At 38.9% G+C, this 24,854-nt stretch overlaps 2 protein-coding genes across 2 annotated transcripts; one reads left to right on the top strand and one right to left on the bottom strand.

Moving 5' to 3' along the window:
* Window positions 1-3,850: 3,850 nt before the first annotated feature.
* LOC116215905 lies at window positions 3,851-7,335 on the top strand. Its single transcript, XM_031551714.1, has 11 exons — window positions 3,851-4,007; window positions 4,605-4,656; window positions 4,909-4,967; window positions 5,061-5,121; window positions 5,221-5,260; window positions 5,350-5,448; window positions 5,553-5,605; window positions 5,699-5,759; window positions 6,134-6,225; window positions 6,308-6,526; window positions 6,745-7,335. The coding sequence occupies exons 2-11, from the start codon at window positions 4,612-4,614 to the stop codon at window positions 6,892-6,894; spliced, it is 879 nt and encodes a 292-aa protein (XP_031407574.1). The 5' UTR covers window positions 3,851-4,007; window positions 4,605-4,611; the 3' UTR covers window positions 6,895-7,335.
* Window positions 7,336-14,386: 7,051 nt separating this feature from the next.
* On the bottom strand, window positions 14,387-17,284 carry LOC116189646 (transcription factor MYB21-like). The gene is made up of 3 exons (XM_031519403.1): window positions 16,839-17,284; window positions 16,606-16,735; window positions 14,387-16,503 (listed from the first exon to the last, which is right to left on the bottom strand). Exons 1-3 carry the CDS (start codon window positions 16,972-16,974, stop codon window positions 15,735-15,737), a joined length of 1,035 nt encoding a protein of 344 aa, XP_031375263.1. The 5' UTR covers window positions 16,975-17,284; the 3' UTR covers window positions 14,387-15,734.
* Window positions 17,285-24,854: the final 7,570 nt, after the last annotated feature.

Genomic DNA, 24,854 nt, shown 5'->3' with positions numbered 1-24,854 from the left:
TAGCTTGATCTTGTATCAGTTGGCATTTATTGAATTTCCAAATGTCAAGTAATGTACACCGAAAGAAAATATGTACTCTCTCTAGAAAGGAAGAGAGGGCCAAGATTTCTATTTAACTACTTGTTTTATGCCCAGTTTCCGGATTGATATTGGAAGTGCCGTTTTCTTTTTTTCGATAGGATATGGGGGCGAGTGCCCGGGGGCGAGTGCCCAGAAAATAAAGAAAATAAGAACTAAAAGCTATGGATAATAAAGGCGGGGATATGGAGATCCCAATAATATCGTCAAAAAGCAACGCGGCAGTATCAACCGGTGGACTTTGATAACAATGAAGACCAACAGGCAGGTGGAGAGCTTTCTTTGCAAGTCAATCCGCACACGAATTTTCCTCACGATAAGTGTGTTCGACTCTGACATTTCAGAATCTGTCAAGAAGTTCACGTATGGGCTGAACCAAAGTTGCTAATTGAGGTGCATAAGGACCACAAGTACTAATCAAATCCCGGACCACTTGAGAATCCATCTCTAAAACAACACATCAAAAGCCAAGACACCAGGCTTCTTCAAGCCCAAATAGGACTCCCCAAAGCTCCGCAATTACTGAGGTGGCAATCCCAATTTTCTGAGCAAATCCCATGAGCCACTGACCATTCTCATCTCTTATTCCTACAGAGGCATTGTCTGTATTTACTTTAACCCAACCCATCGGGGGTCGGTCCACCGAATCCATTTTAAAGTTTCAATAAGTGGAAATGTGGTCAGTATCTGTTAGCCTCTTTCTACCTCGCAAGTATACAGGTAGTAACAAGTCATGTAGAAGTGAATCAAGTATCGTTCCACAGAGATTGCTCGTAAAAATTCTACTAGCAGGCAAAATTATAATAATCTAGCTAAAGTCAAGCAGTCAATTATTCAATGGAAATTTTGAGAAAAATAAAGAGGAACTAAAATTTAAAAACAATTATTTTAAATTAGACCGGAAATTCACTCAATGACGACTACTAAGGACTGCGATTTCCCTTAGCACTTCACTAATTTAATTAATTCTCCCTATCACTAACTTGCCTAAGACTCAATTCATTAACCTAGGGTTTTAATCTATCCTTAACGTTCTTTCAAATCACTCAAGAAAATACCTACACTAACCGATTCCCTATATTTCTATGGTTACAGAATTAGTGTAAATTCATTAAGATCCAATCCTACTTTGGCTACCTAAGGTGAATAAGTATATTTTTATCATATCCATAAATCAACCATAAATCTGAATCTCTCCTAGAAACAATCTGTCAAAGTTAATCTTAGGCTATCCTTACCTCGATCTAAACGTAAAATTCCCCTTTCGAATTCAAATAGATTATTCGATCAATTCAACTAGTGGCCAAGTAATTGAAAGCATTAAGCACAGGTAAAGATAAACGAATCGAAATCACAGACTTGATAGATCAAGAGAGAACAATAAAATTCACTACGTGCTAGGTTCCATCACAATCTTAGAATAAAAACTTAGCCCATACGGAATAGAGAACATATGGAAGAATTCATCATGTTCATTAAAACAAGTTAAAGGAGGTCACAAGGGAAAAAGAAGAAATCGTCAAAGCCTGCCGAAACCCAAAAGCTCCCCAAGCTCTCCTGTGTCTCCTCTAAAGCTTAACCGCCACTCTCTAATTGTTTTCGAGTGTCTCTGGACGTCTGCCTATGTGTGTGCCTGTCCTCTATATCTATATCTATATCTATATCTATATCTATATATTGTTTAATTTATAAAATTCTAAATGTAATTCTAGTATATCTCTTGTATTTCAAAATTCTTTTAATTAAGCAAGAAGAGATATTTATGATAATTTTCTCTTCCATAATTATATATTCAAGATATTCCCTCATTGATATCCAAGCAAATCGAGTCCACATCTAGAAACGTCTAGAAGGAAACTTCACAGTTCTTCGTGAATAGACCAAAGCCCGACCCGACAAAGAAGTCCACATGCTCCCTTGATATTCCATGCAGTAATCTCGAATTCTCGAGCACTTCAAAGCCTCAAACAACTATTAAAATAGAATTCGAATTAATAACACGCAATTCATAGGGTATAATCAAAGAATAATTTGGAAAAAAAATCAAAAGACTAAACAGCCTGTAAAATTAAACCTAGCCTAATAATAACCGAAAAACAACCTAAAACTAGATTATCTCAAGGTCTTAGCTCTAATTAACAGCTCAATAGTGCCTAAATTAACTCGATTACATCGAGTTATTAGTATCCCACACGGATTTCAAACCGAAGTAAGCTTATTAGGTTCGGCAGGAGTGGACCGACCCTCTCTAGCCACGTCTCCTCCACAGGCCTCCGCCACATGTCATCAATTAACAATTTGCACTGACTCGACTGGAAAAATCATTAAATGATTAAATGATTTTAGATGCATATGACGAATAAACATACAGTAGAACGAGGATTCAAGTGAAACACACATTCGCTGACACCGTGAGATATTAGCAAACAAAAGCGGAACTTTGGGTTTACTCTCTAGAAGGGAAACCGGCCTATAGGCCCAACAATGTAATGGGCCGAGAGGGCCTCATGGGTTGACTCACACCATGCCCAATCAGCCCATGATGAAAATAATAAAATACACTTTTTTTTTGTGTCAGAAAATAAAAGATAAAATGGTCAATTTGGTCCCTTAAAGATACACCTTACTGCAAGTTGATCGCTGAAATAATTTGTATGTACTTAGTTAGTCCGAACGTTTCAAATGTTAGAACCATTTAGTCCTTCCGTTCGAATTTGTGGCAGGTCCCTAACGGAAAGTGGTGACATGGCCGTTAATTGCCACAAGAGCTCATCCCTGAAGTCAAACCCTCCCAGAAACAAAAGGCAAAATCATATTAGCCTCAAATTGGCTCAGAGAGGAAACCATAATTGAACCACCTGGAGCGAGGTTGAGTAGCGGGGAGATCCTACGAATGATCGCTGCCGGACACGCCGATGTTGGGAGATTGGAGGAAGCACTGAATTGACAGTGTTGAAAGCCACTCCAGGGCATGGACGCAGAGATGAGGAAAATTGAGCTGGAAGAGGCCCAATCTGCCAAGGAGGATACGCGGGATATGGACGGGTTCAGGCTCGAGGCCTGGATGTGACTAGACTATCGCTGCTCAGGCTTGACGAGCACCCAGGCCCGTACTTGTACCCATTCCCATTTGCATACGGGGTCCAGGATCGGGTCCAGAACGATTGTGTCCACTGGTGCCTGCCTGGGCCGATCGATACGTGGAATGAGATTTTGCTGGAGGTAATCAAGGGGTGGACACATCAATCACACCGAAGATGAACTACGATAGTGAGGGGATGAGGTTTTGTGTGATGGACATCATTCTTCCCTAGTAAATAGCCAAATGGAAAGAGGAGCAATGGTCCCCTCGGTTTGGTTTCGGGTTCTAATGGAAGAAACGAGGATAGATCAAAACCAAATGGCAGAAGGCTCTTTTATGGTGGTGCCAAACATGGTGACGTCCTCAGAAGATAGGGTTAGGAAAGATTCCTCTGCATTAATGTTGGTCTTGTGAATTCAATTGATTGTTGTTGGAAGATTGTGCTGTTCTGTTCGTTTACAGAAGGCTCGGTCACACTTGGGTAGCCTTCATTTTTGTCTGTACAGAATCCTCTGTACAGAACCCTATGTTTCGAAATTCGACAAGTTCCTTTCTTCTGACCAACGAGGCAATTAAAATGGCCATAGTGCCAATTAACGGCCCTGTCACCACTTTCTGTCAGGGATCTGCCACAAAATCGAACGAAAGGACTAACTAGTACACACAAAATATTTCGGACCAATTTGCAGTAAGGTGTATCTTTCAGGGACCAAATTGTCAATTTTGTCGAAAATAAAATGCTGGAGCCAGAGGTTTCTCTGTAGTTGGAGTTGGCCGCCTCTGCTCTTTGATGCTCTGCCTTCTCCTCCGACAATAACTTCTGCTCAAGCCTTCTGAAACTCGCCGGGTACGTAAACATGCTTGCCTTAGTCGCTTGCTTCCATGTTGAAGGATGCCCATTAACCTTCATGGCCATGTTCATTGTTTTCTTCTCTTCTCTTGATCTTCTTTGCTGTTTATCATGGTACTTCTGCATCTGGTGGTGTTGGAGTTCTTTATGAATGTGTGCCATTGTTGATTGTTAGAGCGAATTACGGGGACGATACAGGCGGTGTCCAATCGAGTTGGTTTTGCTCCCCATCAGCTTCGGATGATCATCAGCACCTGCTTGATGTTTTGTGGCTGTGAAGTTTTGATTTTGTATATGTGATTGGATTATTTTCTATATAGCTCATAGTAATGAGAGAGTGAGAGCAATCCTTATGGAAAAAGAACAAAATGATAATGTGTTCCAAATGATTGTCGAATGTGGAGCCCGAATAGCGATTTTTTATTGGAAGTGATGGTGTCGGAAAAGTTTGCTCATTTGCATAGTGTAAATCGTGCCTTCTGCGCTTTACCATGTTGCGCCTGTGTACTTTTCTGCTGTATTGCCTGCTCTGTCTGAATGGCTGATTGTGTCAGTTAATCTTTAACTGGCAGCTAACTTTCTGTTGTCATGTAGGACTTCAATGGAGTCAAAACCTCCGATTGGCGGTGGGGCTGCCCCTAGGAAGGTGTGCTCTTTCACCATAATTATATGTTCATACTATTCTCAATAGCAATTTCTTATCCGTTTTTCTGATGCTTCCCTGGATATTTGTTGATGCCCACACTCATCCAGATTTCAATCTATCCGCACATTATAGCAATGGATTTACGGTTTACATCATTTTAATAAGGAGCCCGTTGATTTTGTTTTTGAGCCAGTTCATGTTTTCTTGTCTAATGTATCCTGTTAACTCATCATTTTGTGTATTGCCTTGTAGGTGAGATTTGCACCAAAAGCTCCTCCCACCAGAAAACCGAAGCCTGCTGCTGTTAAAATGTATGCGGTTCTCATCTTATTGGTTTATGATTTACATTCCATTGGTTGCCTAAATTTCCGTTGAACTACTTTTTATCTGATTGTTCAATGTAGTGAAGTGAAAGATGATGATGATGATGATTCCAAGGCCAAGGATTTGTTGCGGCGTTTCAATGTAAGCCTGCAACTTTTGGCATTTTTCTTTGCTGTAGAATAAAATGGTTCGTTCATCTTCTTCTTCTCCTTTGATGTACTTTTTTCATCATCTTGCTAGGAAGGCATCTTGAAGGGAAAAGCTAAAGTTGAGAGGAAAGGTGAATTTTGTTAATGTTATTTATCTATTGGTTAGATTACTACTCTACTTTCTGGACTCTGAATTCACTTTTGCCGTAAAATTTTGCAGTGGCACCATCACAAATCGCATTTGGTTATGGCGGTGCTGTGACATCAATAAAGTCTTATGGTACACGAAGTAAAGCCAGTAACGGTAACAACCATCAAGGTCTCTCCTCTTATCTACTACAGCAAGTATTCTTCTCTTCTGCTTCTTTTCGTCCCGCTGCCTGTTTCAAATACTTTGTAGGTACTTGATCTTTCTTGCTGCAGGTAGTTTCGATGGTTCGTTCCTAAGAATGGAGAAAGAATACCAAGAACCATGGGTTGGTAAAACAAAAAACTGATATTTTCCACAGCTGTATGGTCTGCATCTGTGTGCTCAACTTATCGATCTCGGTTTTTTCTGCTAATTGCAGGATTATTATACTTATTATCCGGTAACTCTTCCTCTGAGGAGGCCGTACTCAGGAAATCCAGGTATGCATTCATGTTCTCAGAAGATGCAAGCAAGAGCTTCCAAGACATTTACTTAATAGATATTCGGATTGGCACTTAGGTATATCTATTCGTGGAGAACGTTTCCTGTTTAATGGAGAAAAAAAAGAAGGAAAAAAAAAAAGAGAAGGTTTCCCTGTTATTATTAAAGAGACCTCAGCCAAGTGTTATCATGTATTGGCTGGTCTCAATTTTCTTTTAAATGAAAGCATAAACTTGAAAAAAAATCCTCCTGTTACAGGTTCAGCTACTTTTAGTTGGTGGCATTTTTTTCCCATCCCTTTGTCCAATTTTATGTCGTGAATCACGATGAAGCCTCATGATTGTTCAAATATTGCCATTTCCATTTCTTGCAGAACTTCTCGATGAAGAGGAGTTTGGCGAGGCTTCAGAGACTGCGACTTTTGACGAAAACTTAACAAACTCAGCAGAAGAACTCGGCCTTGTGGTTTGTACCCCTTCTAGAAATGTAGACAAACTCTAATCTGAAAGACTACAATATAACTCACACGGGACTGTTGTGTATACAGGAAGAGAATTTGGAACCAAGCATGTTCTTTATTCAGTTACCGCCATCATTACCAATGATGAAGCGGTCTGCTTCTTCGGAAGGCGAAGAGATAACTGAAAGCTCAAAGAGTTCGAGAAAGGGCTGCAAACTAGATGATTTGCCAGCAGGCTTCATGGGCAAGATGCTGGTACATCGTAGCGGCGCCATCAAGCTGAAGCTCGGTGACAGTCTTTATGATGTGAGTATACAAAAGCCCGAAAGGATTGAAAGGAATAGAAAGGGGGAAAATTTAGTGGACGTCCATTGAAATTCTTGATGAAAAATGATAATTTATGAATCATTTTTTAATTTGTATGTTGATCATATAGTTTCCTCATAATTATAATGGAAGTCAGTAACCTTTTAGAACGAATTATGAGTTGGAATATGGCTTTATAAATAATTAATGGATCGCAGGTATCTGTGGGGTCAAATTGCGTGTTCGCTCAGGATGCCGTAGCCATGAATATCGAGGACAAGCACTGCTGTGTGGTGGGAGAACTCAACAAGCGCGCCGTAGTAACCCCTGACGTGGACTCGATCTTAGACGGTATAGACCAGCTATGACAGTTCCATCCTGATTTCTCTATCCAATTTTGGTATATGTAGAATGACAATGATGAAGAATCAAGTGTCTGAAGGAAATTTTGTCAGGGTTATCAATGCCATCCACATTATTGTTCATGAAACTAGGGCTATAAGTTTGGGTTTGACAGGGAGGAAACTTAATGATTCTTTTAGGGTTCATCAGTTTCTTTTCGGTTTCTGATGGAAATACGAGTTATACGAGATTCATTTTGTACACTAGAGTGGTGGTTTCTTTTCAATATCACCAGCTAGACTTAGCGTATCGAACCAAAACAATGTATCTCTGCAAATGAAACTTCATATGAGTGAGCTCCCATTTAGTTTTTCGGTTTTGTCAATGTTAATATTCTCTGGAGTGTGCTGTGAAACATTTATTGAATTAGTGTTATTGCATATGGATAGCCAGTGCCAATTATCTGAGATGAAATGTAATGTTAAGTATTGTCTTGGCTCTCGATCAGTAGCTAGCTTTATGGTATCTTGTAAATTGCCACAACATCCTCTCAAGGGCCTTTACCGTGTGGACAATTGGGGCACCCTGAGTGATGGCTAAAACCTTGAAACCATTGATTATGCTCCGGTGACATCTAATCACCTGTTTTAATAAGATCTCATGACCCATGCAAACCTCTGGAACCCCAGAATGCTGCATGGTTGAACCCATAGAACCACTTTGGAACTGATAGAGTCCTACAGAAACCCGGCAAGAACAGAGCCGACCATTGGAACTACCGGCGCACCTTCTCTCACGCAACAACAAAATAGAAATACTCTATCAACGCCATAGGAATGTCTCATTTAACGGTTACAACATTACAGTTGTCTCGTGGAGTTTCAAGGGCCATGTCCTAGAGGCTCTGGAAAGTCCAAGCAGTGCTTGAAATTCCACAGCATGTTTGAAATTTTAGTTGCCTGTATAATATGATGGATTATTGTGTTACTGCATTTTCATTTCGTTGCAATAGACAAAACACATGCAACATATGAGGAGCTTTAGCTGGTCCCGGTGTTCATCAGAGTTACGACAAAGTAGGTGCGACGATGCGCTCTGTTCCAACAGTACCGTAACATCGGAGAGGGTCCTTGATAGCGAAATAACTAGTCATTTATGGAAATTATGTTCGCTGTGGGCCAACTTTGACAGGCTAGTTAATGCCTTGCCTCCCAATGAATCTGCTGTTCAAAGAGAGTCTTGCTCCATGCTCTCAAACCAGAACGAAATCTGTAGCTACCAGACCTTAAACAGGAAGCCATGAGCAACGATTAAGTCTTATTCATATCACTATCAAGCTGTACAATCGGATCTTGTCGTATATTACAGTTTATGACCACCCCACAAATGGACCATTACACGTCCCTGCAGGCCAAGCACCAGCATGCTTACTGACACGGACATTATTGGGCGTGCATTGAGCTTATATCATTTTTGTCGGTGTTCATCTGACCCGAAATTTTTCATTGAATGATAACTAACTAGATTGTTTGTGGTGGTATGCCATGTACTGTAGTCAGTACTTCTCTTAGAGACGTGGGCTGATAGAAACAAAATTATTGATGAGTGATGCCACGAAGTAAACTTCACGACCGCTAAATCACTACTTGCGGGTCGATCACTAAATTACTACTGCAGGCTTCACATTTTTTTATGTAAATGCTGGTGGGGCTATGGCTGCCATCTACATTATTGTTCCGGAAATAACTGGCAATAAGTTTTAGATTTGACAGCGGGAGAGCTTGAGCATTCTTGGAAGAGTTCATCAATCTTTCTTTAGTTTCTGAAGTTGAATTATGTGAGTATTTTCATTTTCCATCACCATCAATACTGGAGCTCATCGAACGGAAGCCGGAAGTCGTGAAACTTTATATGAGTGAGCAACTATTTGTTTTTCGAGTTTGTCAAGGTTCATACGCTCTATATATGGAGAACACAGGAAAAGTTAATCTTGAACTAATGTCACAGCGAATGGAAACTGAGAGTCGACTTGCCAGTTATCAGATTCTAGAATAAAATGTTATATTATCGTTTTGGATGGTACCTCAAATAGCATTATGGCTTTTTCTAAATTGTCATAGCACCCTCTTTAAGGGCTCTTACCTTTTCGACAACCAGAGAGCCCATAGCATTTCATTTCGGAGTTAAATTATTCTATTTCACTCCACCCCACTTTATTCTTTCCTCTATTTAACCAACTTCGAATACTTTGAAAGAACTTCGGTCGGAATACGAGTAAATGAATTATCGACCTGCTTTCTTGGGGAGGCTTCCTCATCTGCTCTCGCCATGAGCACTAAAGGAGTCGATGAGGATCCGGTCTTCTTCGGCAGTCCATGCCCCTCTGTCCAGTCCCTCGTACTTGGAGCGGCATGGCCTTCTTCCCATCTCTCTGGCTCTCTCTATATCTTTTCTTAATTGATTCAGAGGTCTGTGGTTGTGATCTTCTTGGTTGGAGATCACGCTAATATCTAAAAGATTTTTTGGTATTTTTGGTTATTTTAAAATGGAATATCATAAACGAAAATAATTTCGGAAGATTTTGTTGCTAATTTCTTAATAAGAGATAACTTAAAATTTTAAAAACTCAAAAAATCGAGAAAATTTCATAAAAAACATAGCGTTCTGACGCCATCTGATCGGATTCACCTCGTATCTATATATATATATATATCGCACTTGTGGTGTCAGACCAAAAGTTAATATAAATTGATAGAAACAATTTGTTTGTATGTTATGCAGACATAGAATATGCACTGAGATAAATTAATTAAACGTGAGGCCCCAGACTTGCAGTCCCAACTCATTGGTTCTCACGTGCCACAAGGCATCCAACTTCCACAAATAGAAAGAACAATATAAATTCAAGCAGTTTTGTAGGGCTTACCATACAATGACTTAAGGTTTGAAGGTATGATTATTGTATTATACCTTTAGATCATTACTGTTGAATTTATAAAGTGGCATACTCTCTTTTCAAACAACTGTATCATATAATTTTGGGAAGAGGTCAAATTTGGTCCTCAATCTTTAGCTCTTTTTCTATCTTAGTCCTAAACATTTTCTCGACCTTTTTTGCGCGGTATAAGTTCAGTCCTTCCGTCCAAAATTCCGTCCATTTTCCCTGACATGTATATTCGTCAAATGAGAGTGCGCCATGTGCATGACTGATCAGTGCTATTCTAAACCAGTTGTCATAGAGCAAATCCGATTATTTTTTTAATCAGATCCGTAAACCGAACTAAGATATTTCCGGTTCTTTTAGAATTCCAGCCATCGCTTCTCTTTCATTGTCTCACGCACCGACAGATGGTTGGAATCCTAAAAGAATCGAAAATATCTTAGTTCGGTTTACGGGTCTGATTAAAAAAAGAATCGAATTTGCTCTATAACAATCAATTTAGAGTAACAGTGATTTGTCGCGCACGTGGCGCACTCTCATTTGACAAATATACAAGTCAGGGAAAATGGACAGAATTTTAGACAGAAGAACTGAACTCATACCATGCGGAAAAGATTGAGGACGAAATCCAGTCAAAGAAAAGGTTTAAGACTAAGATAGAAAAAGAGCTAAAGATTGAGGACCAAATTTGACCTTTTCCCTATAATTTTCTCAAATTACGTTCTTCTTGTTATTGATTTTCCCACTATAGAAATCCTTGTATTATATCTGTGGAATTCATAAGATACTAATATGCTATGTTTGGTTTGCATGAACGTAATTGATTGGGAATGAAATAGAAAAGTAATATAAACTGATAAGGAATTGAGTTGGAATGCGTAGAATTTGATTGTTTGGTTGGAGGTAATAGATTTGCGAAGAATCGAGATTTTTTATTATGTTTCATATGTGAACCCCAGAATGCTGGATATATGGTTGAACCCATAGAACTACTTTGGAACCGAGTCTCATAAAGAAACCCAAGAAGAACAGAGCCGAACATTGGAACTACCAGCACGCCTTTCTCATGCAACATCGAAACAGAAATAGTCTATGAACACCATATGTGAACTAACAATCGGTACGTGAAGGCTGCAGTTGTCCTTTTTTTTTTTTTTTTGGGGTGGGGGGGGGGGGAGGGGGTAGTGAAGGCTTGCAGTTGTTTAGAGTGCCGGCATTCGGAATGTGCGATTTAAAGGTTACAACATTACAGTCGTCTCTGGGAGTTTTAAGAGCCACGGCCTTGAGGCTCTGGAAAGTCCAAGCAGTGCTCGAAATTTCTCAGCATGTTCGAAATTTTAGTTGCCAGTAAAATATGGACGGCAACGTATAAATGGATCATGATAATGTGTTATTGCATTTCAATTCCATTGCGACGGACAAAATACATGCAACATATAAGGAGCTTGAGCTGGTCTCGGCATTTAGCAGAGTTACGACAAAGCAGGTGCGACGATCTGCTTGGTTCCAAAAGTACTGTAACATCAGAGAGGGTCCTCGATAGCAAAATAACTAGTCTCATATGGAAATTCTGTTCGCTGTGGATCAACTTTGACGGGCTAGTTAAACCCTTCCCTCCTCAATGAATCTACCGTTTAAAGAGAGTCTTGCTCTATGATCTCAAACCAGAACGAAATCTGTGGCTACCACACATTAAACCGGAAGCCATGAGCAACAATTAAGTGTTATTCATATCACTATCAAGCTGTACTATATCGTATCTAATCGTATATTGCTTACAGATTGATCTTATACCATTTTCAGTAGCGTTCACTCATGCGGAAATATTTTTAATTGAATTATGAGTAACCAGATTGATCGAGGTGGTATGCCATTTACTGTACTCCACCCTTCTCTTTCAGATGTGGGCTGATTAAAGAAAGAAGAAAAAATTATTGATGGACAACACATCGAGAAACTGAATGATGCTATGAAATAAACTTCGCGACCACTAAATGACTCCCTGCGGGTTGATCAGTAAATTACCACAGCAGGCTTCCCATGTACATTATTGTTCCGGAAATAGAGGGCAGTAATTTCGGATTTGACAACAGCAGAGCTTGAACATTCTTGGAAGAGTTCATCAATTTCTTTTCAGTTTCTGAAGTTGAGTTATGTGATTATTTTCATTTTATGCACCGATAATGGTTTCCATCACCAGCAAGACTTGAACTTGTCAAACCAAAGCTTCAAGTCATGAAACTTTTTATTAGTGAGCACCTCTATTTGTTTTTCGAGTTTGTCAAAGTTCATTCTCTACATATGGAGTGTACTGTAAAAGTTATCTTGAATCCATGTTGCAGCAAACGGAAAGTGATAGTCGGTGTCAAAACGAGCTCTCAAGGGCCCTTTGGTTTGCTATATTTGAATTCACAGAATGACAAGATGACCCCGCGGCTTCCTTGGACCGTAAGACATCCAATATAAGCTAATGTAAACCATCTTCGGCCCTCCCGGAAGCATTTGTTCACTAAAACCTTGAAACGCTTAAATATGCTCCAGTGTCATCTAAATCACCTAAGTCACCTATATTAATAGGACCATGCGGCCCATGGAAACCTTACTACGTGTAGATTAGGAATCCAGGGATGCAAGACCGTTGAACTCATAGAACTCCTTTCAAACCTATGAGTCCTAGGAAAACCCAAGAAGAACGGGGATGACCATCGAGACAACCCAGTCGCCTCCTCTCACACACTTCATCGAAATATAGAAATAGTCTATCAACACCATATGTGAACTAACAATTGGTACGTGGCTGCAGTTGTTTAGAGTGTCAGGATTCGGAAGGTCCAGGTTAGTTATCTCGTTGAGACATAAGGGCCAATCCAGAAGACTCCTGAAAGTCTAATGAGTGATCAACATTTCTCAGCGTGTTTGAAATTCCACATGCCGATGGACAGCGACGTATATAAATGTACAGAAGATCAATAACATTGTGGTGCCCTATGATGGACGTCAACATATAAATGGAATGCAATAATCATACACGTACTGTTCGGTATTGCCTTGCCTTTGCATTCTAAAGCACAAAATAAATGCGATATATAAGGAGCTTGAGCTGGTTTCGGAGTTTAGCCAGGCTACGACAAAGTGGGGCTAACAGTCTGGCTCTACTACAAAAGAACATTTACGTCAGAGGGGTCCTCGAGAACGAAATGACTACTTTTCCACGCCAAGTCATTCACTGCGTGTCGACTTTGACGGGCTAGCCCAAGCCTAATTCCTCGATCAATCTGCTTTTCAAATAGAGCCTTGCTTCATGATCTCGAACCCGGAAGAAAATCTGTAGCTGCCAGACAGTCAAAAGGAAGCCACAAGCGACCCTCAAGTCTTATTCAAATCATTATCGAGCTGTACTATCGAATCTAATCATATATTGCCATACAATTTATGACAAGCCCAAAGCGACACCGTCACATGGGCCTGCAGCCGCGGAAAAAGTTTTTCCACATTTTTAGCAGTGTCCGTTGTACCTGAAATTTTTTAATTGAATAATATCTTACCAGATTGATCAAGGTGCTATATCATCTACAGTATAGCAAAAATTTCTCTTTCAGATGTTGACTGATGAGAAAATAAATAGAGAAAAAATCGCTTCATGTTCTTTTATTTGAGATAATTAATCTCATGTGGTTTACTTTATTAGACATAGAAAGTTACCGCGTTAATTTTCTTTTCATTTTCAGTTATCAATCTTTAGCTTTTTAATAATTTTGATCCTAAATATTTTTCTTTTATCATTTTTATCCTCAACTTTTCATTTTATTTCATTTTAGTCCTATAAAGAAAAATCAAAGGGGGAGGGAGTCAGGGCTGCTAATCGGCCACTCCAAACCCTCCACCTAGGGCGCGGACACCCATAGAGGACACCGACGACCTCAGTGGAAGGTTCGGGGTCAAGATCGCCGATTGGCGGCTTCGACCCCGAATCGATCGGGGACCCCGAGTTAAAGTCCTTGGTCGATTTAGGGTCGAGGCCGCCAATCGGCGACCCCGACCCCTTCACCGAGAGCGTTGGCCCCCATAGAGGACGTCGACAACCTCAGTGGATGGGTCGGGGTCGAGGTCGCCGATTGGCAGCTCCAACCCTGAATCGATCGAGAACCCCGAGTTGAAGTCCCTGGTCAATTTGGGGTCGGGGTCACCGCCACCGAGGGCGCCGGCATCCTCTGTGGGTATCGGCGCCCTCGGCGATCCCGATCCCGAATCGACCGAGGACCCCCTGACCCCTCCACCAAGGTCGCCGGCGTCCTCTGTGGGTATCGGCGCCTCGGTGGAGGGTTCAGGGTCACCGATTGGCGGCTCCACCCCTTCCCTCCTCTCGATTTTTCTTTATAGGACTAAAATAAAATAAAATGGAAAATTGATGATAGGAATGATACAAAAAAAATATTTATGACCAAAATGATTAAAATGCTAAAGATTGAGGACCGAAAATGGAAAAAAATTAACGTCATAGCCCTTATATCTAACGGAGCAAATCACGGGGGGCTAATTGTCCCAAACAAAAAAATATAGTACGATTTGTCCTGATCTCAAAACATAATGGGAGTTTTTGTCTTATTCCCAAATAAATATTAAGGGTACAACACATCCTGCATCTGATCGATGCTATTAAATAAACTTCGCTAATTTTAATTACTACTTGTGCACTGATCTAAAAAAATCAAGAGGGGATGACTGAGATGTACATAAAACTCCATATGTTTATTTGTAATGGTCTAATATGGATAAATTGCACTGGTAGTCTTAGAAATGTTTCAATATGGTATAAAAAGTTTTTTTACTATTTAATTGTACAAAATATTTCAAAATTGTTTCAGTATAGTACAAAACATCATCTCGCCATTAACGTCGTCAAGCGACGCTGACGTGGCTCGCTACATGTCAGCTCTTTTCTGACATGGCCGAAACAGTAAACTGATGTGGCTATCCGGATCATTTTGTTTTCATCCGGATCACTGGACCAGGTCGAATTGGGTCAGGTGAAAACAAAATGACCCGGGTCGAATTGGGTTTCATCTTTCTCACCCGAAATCTGCTACCCCTCCCCGAAAACCCTAGCAACCTCTCCCTCTCACGAAAACTCGAGCACCGCCATGCCTGCCGGTCACGGCCGCTTTCCACGACGACAACAATCGCGCTGCTGCTGGGCGCGAGTCACATGAATCGAAAAGTTGAAGGCTCGAGATCGAGACAAAGACAGGAGAGACCGAGAGCAGGGAAGGGATCGATTGGGTCGAGGCTCGAGGCCATGCGGTTGCAATTGCTAGCGAATCGAGACCGATGCGTGAGCCGTGTCTGGCATTATGGGTCATCAGGTCTAGACCTGCACGGGTGGAATTGTGCCCTCAAGCTTCGACTCAATCGATCCCTTCCCCGCTCTCGATCTCTCCTATCTTTGTCTCGATCTCGAGTCTTCAACTTTTCGATTCAAGTGACTGCGACCAGCGGCCAGTAGCGACGCGATCGTCGTCGTCGTGGAAGGTAGCTGTGATCGGCGGGCATGGCGGTGCTCGAGTTTCTGTGAGAGGAAAAGGCTACTAGGGTTTTCGGGGAGGGGTAGCAGATTTTGGGTGAGGAAGATGAAACCCAAACCCGACCTGGATCATTTTGTTTTTGCCCGACCCAATTGATCAGAAAGGAGCTGACACGTAACGAGTCACGTCAGCGTCGCTTGTTGACGTCAATGACGAGATGACAGTTTGTATTATGCCGAAACAACTTTGAAACATTTTGTACCATCAATTAGCAAAAAAAACTTTTTGTACCATATTGAAATATTTATAAAATTTTTTGGATTACCAGTGCAATTTATCCGGTCTAATATATATTAATTTGTCTAAGTACGTATACATATATTATCGAGTTTTGATAGACATTCTACCTCTCCCATAGCAATTCGACTTCAGGGCTGTCAAAGATGTATGAGGAAGACGAGTATTGTACAATATGATTAGGTGCCCAGACATTATCGGCCTGATGGGAGTCGATTATTAGGTTCCAATCTTGCAACATCAGTTCCTCAGAGGAAATGGCAGGTTGAGGATCCGAAAAAGGAGGTGATGACGAACTACTACTGCCAGTTAAGTCGGCGTCCAGTAGATCCGACAGGCAAACATCTCCGATGTCGAAATCCATCACTGGATCTTCTTCTGTATTCTCAGCCACGTCATCTTTACGATGAGAACAGGACAATAATTTGAAGGCGGATCCATTATTTGCCACTTCTACATTTTCAGATTCCTTTGGAAGGATGTCTCCATCAATGGGTGGGTGTGGTCTTGTATCTTTATTGGTGATGCCAAAACAGGTACTATGTTGGTCTTGTTGGCGTGACACTCGTGGCTCTGGGTCGGTAGCGCCCTCCGAGCATTTCAATGCGGCAGCCCAGAATGCACCCAGTGACATGGATGGCTTCTCTTCCCTCGGTGATGGTTGATCTGTACTACTGAGATTTCCGGAAGTGTCTACGTTTTGTTTGGGCTGGAGATTCGCTCTGTCTTCTAATCGGTCGGAATACCGTTGAAGCTCGGGAGGTTTGCGCCTAGGAATGTCATCCTTCCGTGCTCTCTTGCTGAGAAAGGAGTTCCAGTAGTTCTTTATTTCATTGTCTGATCGCCCTGGAAGCCTGCCGGCTATCAGACACCATCTGCATCAATAAAGAATACGAAGATAAGTCAAGCAAGACGCTTAAGAAAAAGGCCGGGAATGGAAAGGCGAGAGAAGGGGTAGTAAGGAAAATCAATTAAACCTGTTGCCCAGGAGCTTATGAAGCCTCATTATGAGCTCTTCCTCGTCGGGTGATATGTTCCCTCTCTTGATGCCCGGTCTCAGATAGTTCAACCAGCGGAGTCTGCAACTCTTCCCACAACGCTTTAAACCTGAAAAAAATCGAAAAGAAGAGAACGATATGTAACTTTTGCATGAACTTTAGATACTTCGACAGAAGAACTCGGAGAGGGAACACGGGGTGAATGAATCGACCTGCTCTCTTGGGGAGATTTGCCCATCTGCCCTCGCCGTGAGCCTTAACGTAGTCGGTGAGAATTCTGTCTTCTTCGGCAGTCCATGCCCCTCTGTTCAGTCCCTCTTCCTTGGAGCAGCATGGCCTTCTTCCCATCTCTCTGTTTCTCTACGTGTCTTGTCTTGATTGATTCAGAGGTCTGCTGTTGAGATCTTCGCAAGGAAATATACGATGTATGTACCCGCTCCTATGGTCTTGGAGACTTGTCGCTCTGTCTCTATATATATGAGGAGATGGAACTCCGCACATGCGTGTTATCGGAATGAACCGGACATCGAACCGGATATCGAACCGGCTAAACTATGGGTTCATGGGTTTATCGGACCAATCGGATCCGATGGTCGGACCGTATGTTTAATTATAAAATACAAGAAAATAGTGGCCAAATTGCTGAGAGTAGCCGAATTGCCAGTGCAAGCCCAAATGGCAAGTGGAAGGAAAATTAATCAATACCCAAATTGCATCAATCAATACCCAAATTGCAATAACATAAGCTCTTCGAGTCGTTGGAATGTTTTGTCCTGCAAAAGAAGAAGAAAGAAGTCCTCCATAGACACTGAGCTTTGAGCTCAACTCGCCTCACCTGCTTGCTTGTGCAAAGATGGCAACAATCCACACTCTGACCTTGTCCACACCAAAACTTAACACCTCCTCCTCCTCTTACCTTAAACCCAATTCCCCTGCTTCTCTGTCTGTTGTACACTGTTGCTTCTCCTCCTCCTCCTACTCTTCTTCTCCTCCTTATCCTTCGTCAGTGCAGCCGAGGAAGTCTCTGATCAATGCGGGTTTTGGGTTCTTGGTGGCCGTGACACAAGAAGCCGAGAAGAGGCGAGAAGGAGAACGGAAGGAGAAGAGGAAGCCGAGAAGAGGTGACTTGCAATTGAAATTTCGACCTTCGTTCGTCAGTTCACAACTTCACATGGAGACTTCGAGATCGAGACTTCTGCAGTACTTGCAGCTTCTGCAACAGAGGAGGTGAACTGGTGCCGAAGACTAGGGTTTCATAACCCTAGGATGAACTGGTGTCAAAGACTGGGGTGAACTGATGGACTTCGACTTCTTCTGTTTTCCTTATTTACATTTAGGTCCTTAATGTTTAAAAAATTCCGAACCCATTCAACCGGGCGGTTCACATGGGTTCGATGGATTTGGTTCGATTTTTTAGGTTTACCGGTCTATTCATGCATTTTCGGTTTTTAAACTAATTGTACCGAACACAAGTTCGGTTTCCGGTTCAACCAGTCAACCTCTCGGTCCGATCCGATTATGATAACAATGTGCCTAGGTACAAAAACTTTTCTTTGAAAAAAAAACTCAAAATAATACATTAATAATATGTATATAGATAATTATAAATAAGTAGTCAAAATAGCTACAATAACGTGGTATTATGTATAAAGAAGTAATTTCTATTATTGTCTAAATCTAAAAGAAATTATGACTTAATCAAGAAGTGAATATCGAGTTAAAGCAACACATATGCATTCGAGGACTGAAAGAATGATAAGAACTCGTTATTTACCAAACAAGTATCGTCGTAAATTCAATTCTTTTATCCCTTCTTCATGTATAATTAAACAGAATTGCATCTTTGATAACCCTCTGATAGTAGTACTTCAAATAGTCCGATAGATCACAGTCCATCAGTATTATGTTCTATTTATAATGTGATTATAGATGAGTTCATGGGAAATCTGCAGTAAATAGTGCATCTCATTATAAATAATTCATTTAAAAACATTATGAGTTAAAAAAAGGCTATCATTGAAAAAATATAATATATATTATGCAGATAAACATGAGAATTCAAAAATTGTAATTGTAATTTTCAAAAATTAAAAAAAATGCAATTATTAAATAATATTATAAAAATAAAATAATCAAAATATCAAGATTTTAATAAAATTATAAAAACTAAAATATTACATTATAGGATAGTTTTATAAAATTTTAAAACAAAAAACTTCATTTTTATTGAAATTTGTAATAAAAAATTAAAATAAAAAAATCGTTATCGCATGCATTGCACGGTGTAGAATGTAAATCTACTTTTCTTTTCTGTCAATTTTATTATATAATACATGTGTATGTTTTAAATTATTATAAATCATACTTTACAATCAATAAAAATATTAAAAGAAGATTTCGCAAACATATTTTGTTATATCGATATCTTATCAAAAAAACATGCACCCTATTTTAAAAATTCCAAAAGTAATGATTTAATAAATATTATGTAGTTGACAGTACCTCATAAAAAATTAGGAAATTATTATGTTTTATTTGAAACTCATCATAAAATATCTTTTAAATTTTTTTAATTTTTTTTTACTAAAATTGTTATAAAAATTTAAAAACTCAAAAAAAAATTCATTCAATTACTCGGCCGTTGTGAGGCAGTCAAGGGCCACCACAACTCCACTTAATTTATTATATATAGATATATGTACATATAAACAAGCAATTACATATATATATATACACACACACATGCACACAATGGGGGCTGATTAGATTTCAGATAGCCCCCCAGAATGCGGTTTCTTTAGTCAACATGCGCCTGAGAGCTTTAGTCCTGTCCATCTGCACGTTGCCAAGGATCTATCTCATTGTCGCCCGTATTTAAACACAAGAAGTGAGAATGCGCGAGTTATGGGGGAGCGAACTGCATGAAAGTAAAACCTGAGTAGCAAATTGAATAAATCCCTTTAACTTTTGGTCAACGATGGTATGTCCATTAATATTGTTGGGCCAATTTTGAAAATGCAGGAAAACAATAATTGGATCGTGAAACGTGACCAAATTCATATAAAGGTTTTTTTTTTTTTTTGTCTCCTTGGTTCGAGGCTTTGAGCCATTTGAAGGATAACCAAAAAAAAAATATCATTCACCTTCCTGTCATGTCATGTGCACTGGCCGGGAATGGGGACCATACACCCAAGAACCTGCTATTTCCTTTGTCTTGATTTTTTTTTCCTAAGCTGGAGTGTTCAGGTTTCGCCAGACTAATTATCGGGACTCTGTGAACCTCCAGTAATGCATAGAGCGGGTAATCACGCAAAAGGCGCTCCGGTGACTCCAATGGGTATCGAATCTGAGATTGAATGGATACTGAAGCCCCTCCTTAATCACTAAGCCAAACCCCTTTGTCTTGATTCGTGAAGAGAAAAAATAGATTCAAGCATCTTCTTCTAATTGTGATCAGAAATTCAATAAGATAATACCGAACAATTAGAAAAAGATGGCCGAATTTATCAAATCTAAAGTTTTCGCATTTTTAAATTAAAAAAAAGATGTTCAAATCTATTTTTTTAATCATAATACGACCCGAATCAATTCATATCATATCGAGTCTATTTTCAATAGAATTGTTATCAAATAAAAAATTTGTGTATTTTTAGATTAAAAAGTTCTCGTTAAAATTATTAAAATGTGAAAAAATTATACTTTTTAAATTATTAACCCTATATTTTATATATACCATACAGTGAATACAATTCCAGACTTCATTTTCGAGCTCAAACAGTTTGACAATCAAAGAATTTGTTTGTGTGTTTTACTCTAGTTCGTTGAGATGGAACACGTACGAATTCATGGTTTTGACATCGTAATTTAAATGTCCACGTACTCATTTTAACATCTACAAAATGTACTTCATGGACGAATCCGGGAGGTAGATCAATGAAAGCGAAGTTCTTGAGAAAATATGAATTTAAGTTCCCAGAGATTCCATGGAATGAAAATCAATAAATTTCGTATGGACTCCAGCTCCCGCATATATTTGCTCATAAATTTAAGTAATTTATCTTATAAACACAACTCAAATGATTCGATACTTGTTCCATTTAATTAAGATTTCGGATTCGAGTGTTATGAATAAAAAAAGATCTATACTTGAAAGTTTTATCTGTAATGAGCCGATTCAACTCAAATCGAATTAAGAGAACTCATTTAGCAGTTTTTAAATATTAAATCGCGCCAAAAAAAAATCTTTTAAACACAGATCTCGAGAAAATTGGAATAGGTAGACAACGACCTTTGATCATTTGTCAACTCTTTTTCTCGGTCGATCATTCGTTAACCTATCGATTTAGTTGACTGTCAATATTTAACGGAATTGCAAGTGGGCTTCGCGATCATTTACCCATATATTCTATTGCTTGTCTCCTATTCACTGCCTTCTGTCCTTATGCTGATTTCGGAAATAAATTTAAGTGCTCATTGCATATTATATTGTGTATTTTTTTCAAAGCTTTACCATGCTACCATGCCCATTATTGTCTTATTGAAATTGAAATTATTTTACAGCATTCACTCGTTACGTATAATATCAAAAGAACACAGACATTTATAAAATATGTGATGGCATCTTTGTCTCATCTTTTGAGCCCATATCGGCATATACGTTGTACATACCGAATCTCCTAAATGACTGAACCTATATATATATATATATATACACACACACATAACACTTGTTGCGTCAGACCAAAAGTTAATACATTGATATATACAATTATTTGAGTATGTTATATATGCAAACATAAAATATACATTAAGATAAATTAATTAAAGCAATATGCTTCGTGAGGCCACCAGACTTGCAGTACCGACTCATTGGTTCTTACATGCCACTAGGCTGCAGTCCAGCTTGCATTGCTAGCTAGAAAACAAATTCAAGCAGTTTGGACCATACAATTAATTACTTGGGAAATGATTGAAAATCACTTTCACATTTTTGTTGTCGGATTCTTGAGATTTGCATATCTTCAGATCTTTACTGTTTGATTCTTACATTGCAGAAAAAGCGGATTTTACACGGTGAGGCACGCTTTCGCCTGATAATTAAGATATTTCATATTCAATTCTTGTTATGGGATTACTTATGCGCTTTTATAATTAAAAGTTATCATATAAATTTCTCAATTCATGTGTTATTGATTTTCCAACTATAGAAATTCTAGTATTGTATTATGGAACTCATAAGATACTGAGTGCGGCTTCCGAAGAGAGGGATTTGGGGGAAGAGTGAGCAGGGAGAAGGATTTCCATGAAGGTGTGCTTATTCCTCAGATTTCGCAATCCATCCCAATATAAAATTTTTTTCCGTTAACCAAGAAGGTCTATGAATTTAGTGTAATAAAATGTAAATTTTAATAATTAATAAAGGGACATGGATGGTTCTCAAAATGTATCGAATCTATAATTTCTTAATTGCTAAACGAAGACGTGCTCTGATGTACTATACCTTCTTTGATTTTTGCTCTATGTAAAAGATTTTTTTTTTTGGTCTTTGATCTAATGGGGAATTATTTTATCTTTTCAATCAAACAATAAAATTCTGAAATTTGGAAGAACAACAAATACTTCCTAGAATTCCCTTCAAATCCCTCATGCCTTCCAACTATATATAACCTACGTAAACATGAAATAGACCAAAACCCTTATAAACTTGATCAGAAGAAATGGAAATTTTGGACACGCTACTCCTCGGCATGAATGCGTGTTCTTCTTGAAATAATAAAGGGAAGAATTAGTCTAGTATTTCGAGCGAAAACTTTCTTATCGTAATATACGCTTCAAAAAGAGACCGTTAACTTCTAACCGTGTTTTGCAATAATTGTTTACAATTGAGCATGTAGCCAAGCCTTTCATGATCATATAAGCAGATTTTGCCTCGACCTGTGGTTTTCCTCCATTGCTTAATTTATTTGAACTAACTTTCACAAAAGGGCCCTTGAAAGTTTGTTGCCGTCAGCCGCCCGCCTCCTCGGTGTAGGAAACATATATTAATTTTTGCATATGCATGTGTGTGTACAAACATGCAATGTCCTTTCTCGTAAATAGCACGTCAAAACTTCACATGTAATGTCAATTTCTCTTTATATTTTGGAGGACTGCGCTGCATATAATGACAGTTTGTTATGTGACAAACGATCGATGCTGAATTTTGAACATCATGGTAGCTATACACACACTTTGGCTTCAATATGGTCGTTGAGGCTGTGATGAAACTTCTCTTGTTTGAACTAAAACAAAGCATTTTGTTATTAATTCGAAGACATCGTGGCCGCTTTCAGCTCAATTTGGTTCAGAAAAACCCTACTTAAGAAGGACTACCCCAACTGGAATTATCAATAATAGTAATGGTACTTCATTCGGTCTTGATTTTCTGACAATTCAATTTCGAGCCATCCCGAACATAAATCTTGTATTGTAAAATGTATGCAAAACAACCACAGATTAATCTCAATCTACTATGGATATTAAGAACTTGAGGAAAATTGAAATTTACATGGCTCACAAGAGGCGGTCTAATTACTTACAGATGGTTTTTCTGAACTACATTTTTATTATAGATTATCGTTTGAATTATGAGTTTCGTTATAGAAAAAGTTTGCACATTATTGTTATGAAAGAGCAAATTGTCTTTCAAGAATGTGAATAATTACTGAAAACAAATTATGAAAAACTACGTGCAATGCATGGAACGCTTATTTAGCATATGAGTAATTCATCGAATTACATTTGAATCTAAATACATTAACCACGCGTAATATACAAATCAGAAGTTGGGAAATTTCAGAATTATGTTATTTTACTCTCTTTTTTTTTAATTCAAGTATTAAATCATCTTCTACAAGAAAAAAAAGGTATTATATTATCTCTTCACTGTATTAGTGCAGGCCGAAGGAAGAAAATTCATCACCTCAATAAATTTTTTGGTATCTACTGCTGATGTTAAGAAATACAATATATCATGACTAATTTAGATTTAAGCCAGATCAATCTATTAAAAAATAAGATCTCTTAATCGTGAATTTTATTCATTCTCAATATTTGAATCTTTGATTTTTCTTTAAAAAAAAATACGGAACTATTTCACTTTAATAATTTTCGTTCCACCTGTTCTCCTTCTTGAATTATTTCATGAGATGAAAGGTTGGCTCGAAAGAAATTATTATCTCTGACAACATTCGTCATCGCATTTCTAAAGTGAGGCCCCAAATCCACAGCTGACTTTAGCCGTTCCTGTCTTGGTCATGTCGTTATAAATACAAACATGGGCACAAATACAGATATATATATATATATATTATGCACCTTTCAAACACCAATTTTATTTATGGTTTTCTTTTTTCTTAATGATTAATATCGACATGTGAGCAATTGCAGAATGATTTTAGTGGCACCGCCTCTTTGAGAGAATTTTATTGCTTTGCTCCTGAACTTAATCTCTACTCGCACGCATGACCAACAATTTTATTTTATTTTGAAAAAAAAGTACAAAAACTCCCTATATAGTTTGAACTTGGGACAAATTGGACAATAAGATTTTTTGATGGATAATTAACACTTCGTGATTTACTTTATGAGACATAAGGGAACCTCACTATTAGTTTTTCATCACTTGTGGTCCCTGAACTTTTCGTCTATCCATTATTACCCTCAAACTTTCATCTTTTTGCAAATTGATCCTAAAATTAAAAAAAAAAAAAAGAAGGTGAAGGGGCTGAGGCTGCCGGTTGGCGACTCCGACTCTACCACCAAGGTCTCTTGCACCCATAGAGGATGCCAACGATCATGGAGGTATGGTCGGAGTCGCCGATTGGCAGCCCCAGCCCCTAAATCGACAGGGATCTCGAGTTTAAGATTCCAATCGATTCGGGGGCTGGGGCCACCAATCGACAATCTCGACCCCACCCTCGAGGTTTCTGGCATCTTCTGTGAGTGCATCGAGACAGCCCCAGCCCCTTCTCCCATTTTTTCGAATTTTAGGATCAAATTAACAATAATTGAAAGTTTGAGGATAATAATAGAAAAAAAAGTTTGAGAATCAAAAGTGATGAAAAACTAACGGTGAGATACCTTATGTCTCATAAAGTAAATCACGAAGTGTTAGTTATCCCTTGAAAAACTATGTGATTCAATTTGTCTCATATTCAAACCACAAGAGATTTTTTGCACTTTTCCTT

This window comes from Punica granatum, chromosome 8, assembly GCF_007655135.1.
Source record: "Punica granatum isolate Tunisia-2019 chromosome 8, ASM765513v2, whole genome shotgun sequence".
In the NCBI taxonomy this organism is placed as follows: domain Eukaryota; kingdom Viridiplantae; phylum Streptophyta; class Magnoliopsida; order Myrtales; family Lythraceae; genus Punica; species Punica granatum.
The sequence above is the reverse complement of the archived record's forward strand: the minus strand, read 5'-3'. Positions and strand labels throughout refer to the sequence as shown.

Coding starts and splice junctions, on each gene's coding strand:
- LOC116215905 (XM_031551714.1), top strand. CDS start 4,612: ATGGAGTCAAAACCTCCGATTGGCGGTGGGGCTGCCCCTAGGAAG. Junction 5,449..5,552: donor TAACGGTAACAACCATCAAG/GTCTCTCCTCTT, acceptor TTCTTGCTGCAG/GTAGTTTCGATGGTTCGTTC. Junction 6,226..6,307: donor CAGAAGAACTCGGCCTTGTG/GTTTGTACCCCT, acceptor TTGTGTATACAG/GAAGAGAATTTGGAACCAAG.
- LOC116189646 (XM_031519403.1), bottom strand. CDS start 16,974: ATGGGAAGAAGGCCATGCTGCTCCAAGGAAGAGGGACTGAACAGAGGG. Junction 16,736..16,838: donor AAATCTCCCCAAGAGAGCAG/GTCGATTCATTC, acceptor GATTTTTTTCAG/GTTTAAAGCGTTGTGGGAAG. Junction 16,504..16,605: donor CATAAGCTCCTGGGCAACAG/GTTTAATTGATT, acceptor TTATTGATGCAG/ATGGTGTCTGATAGCCGGCA.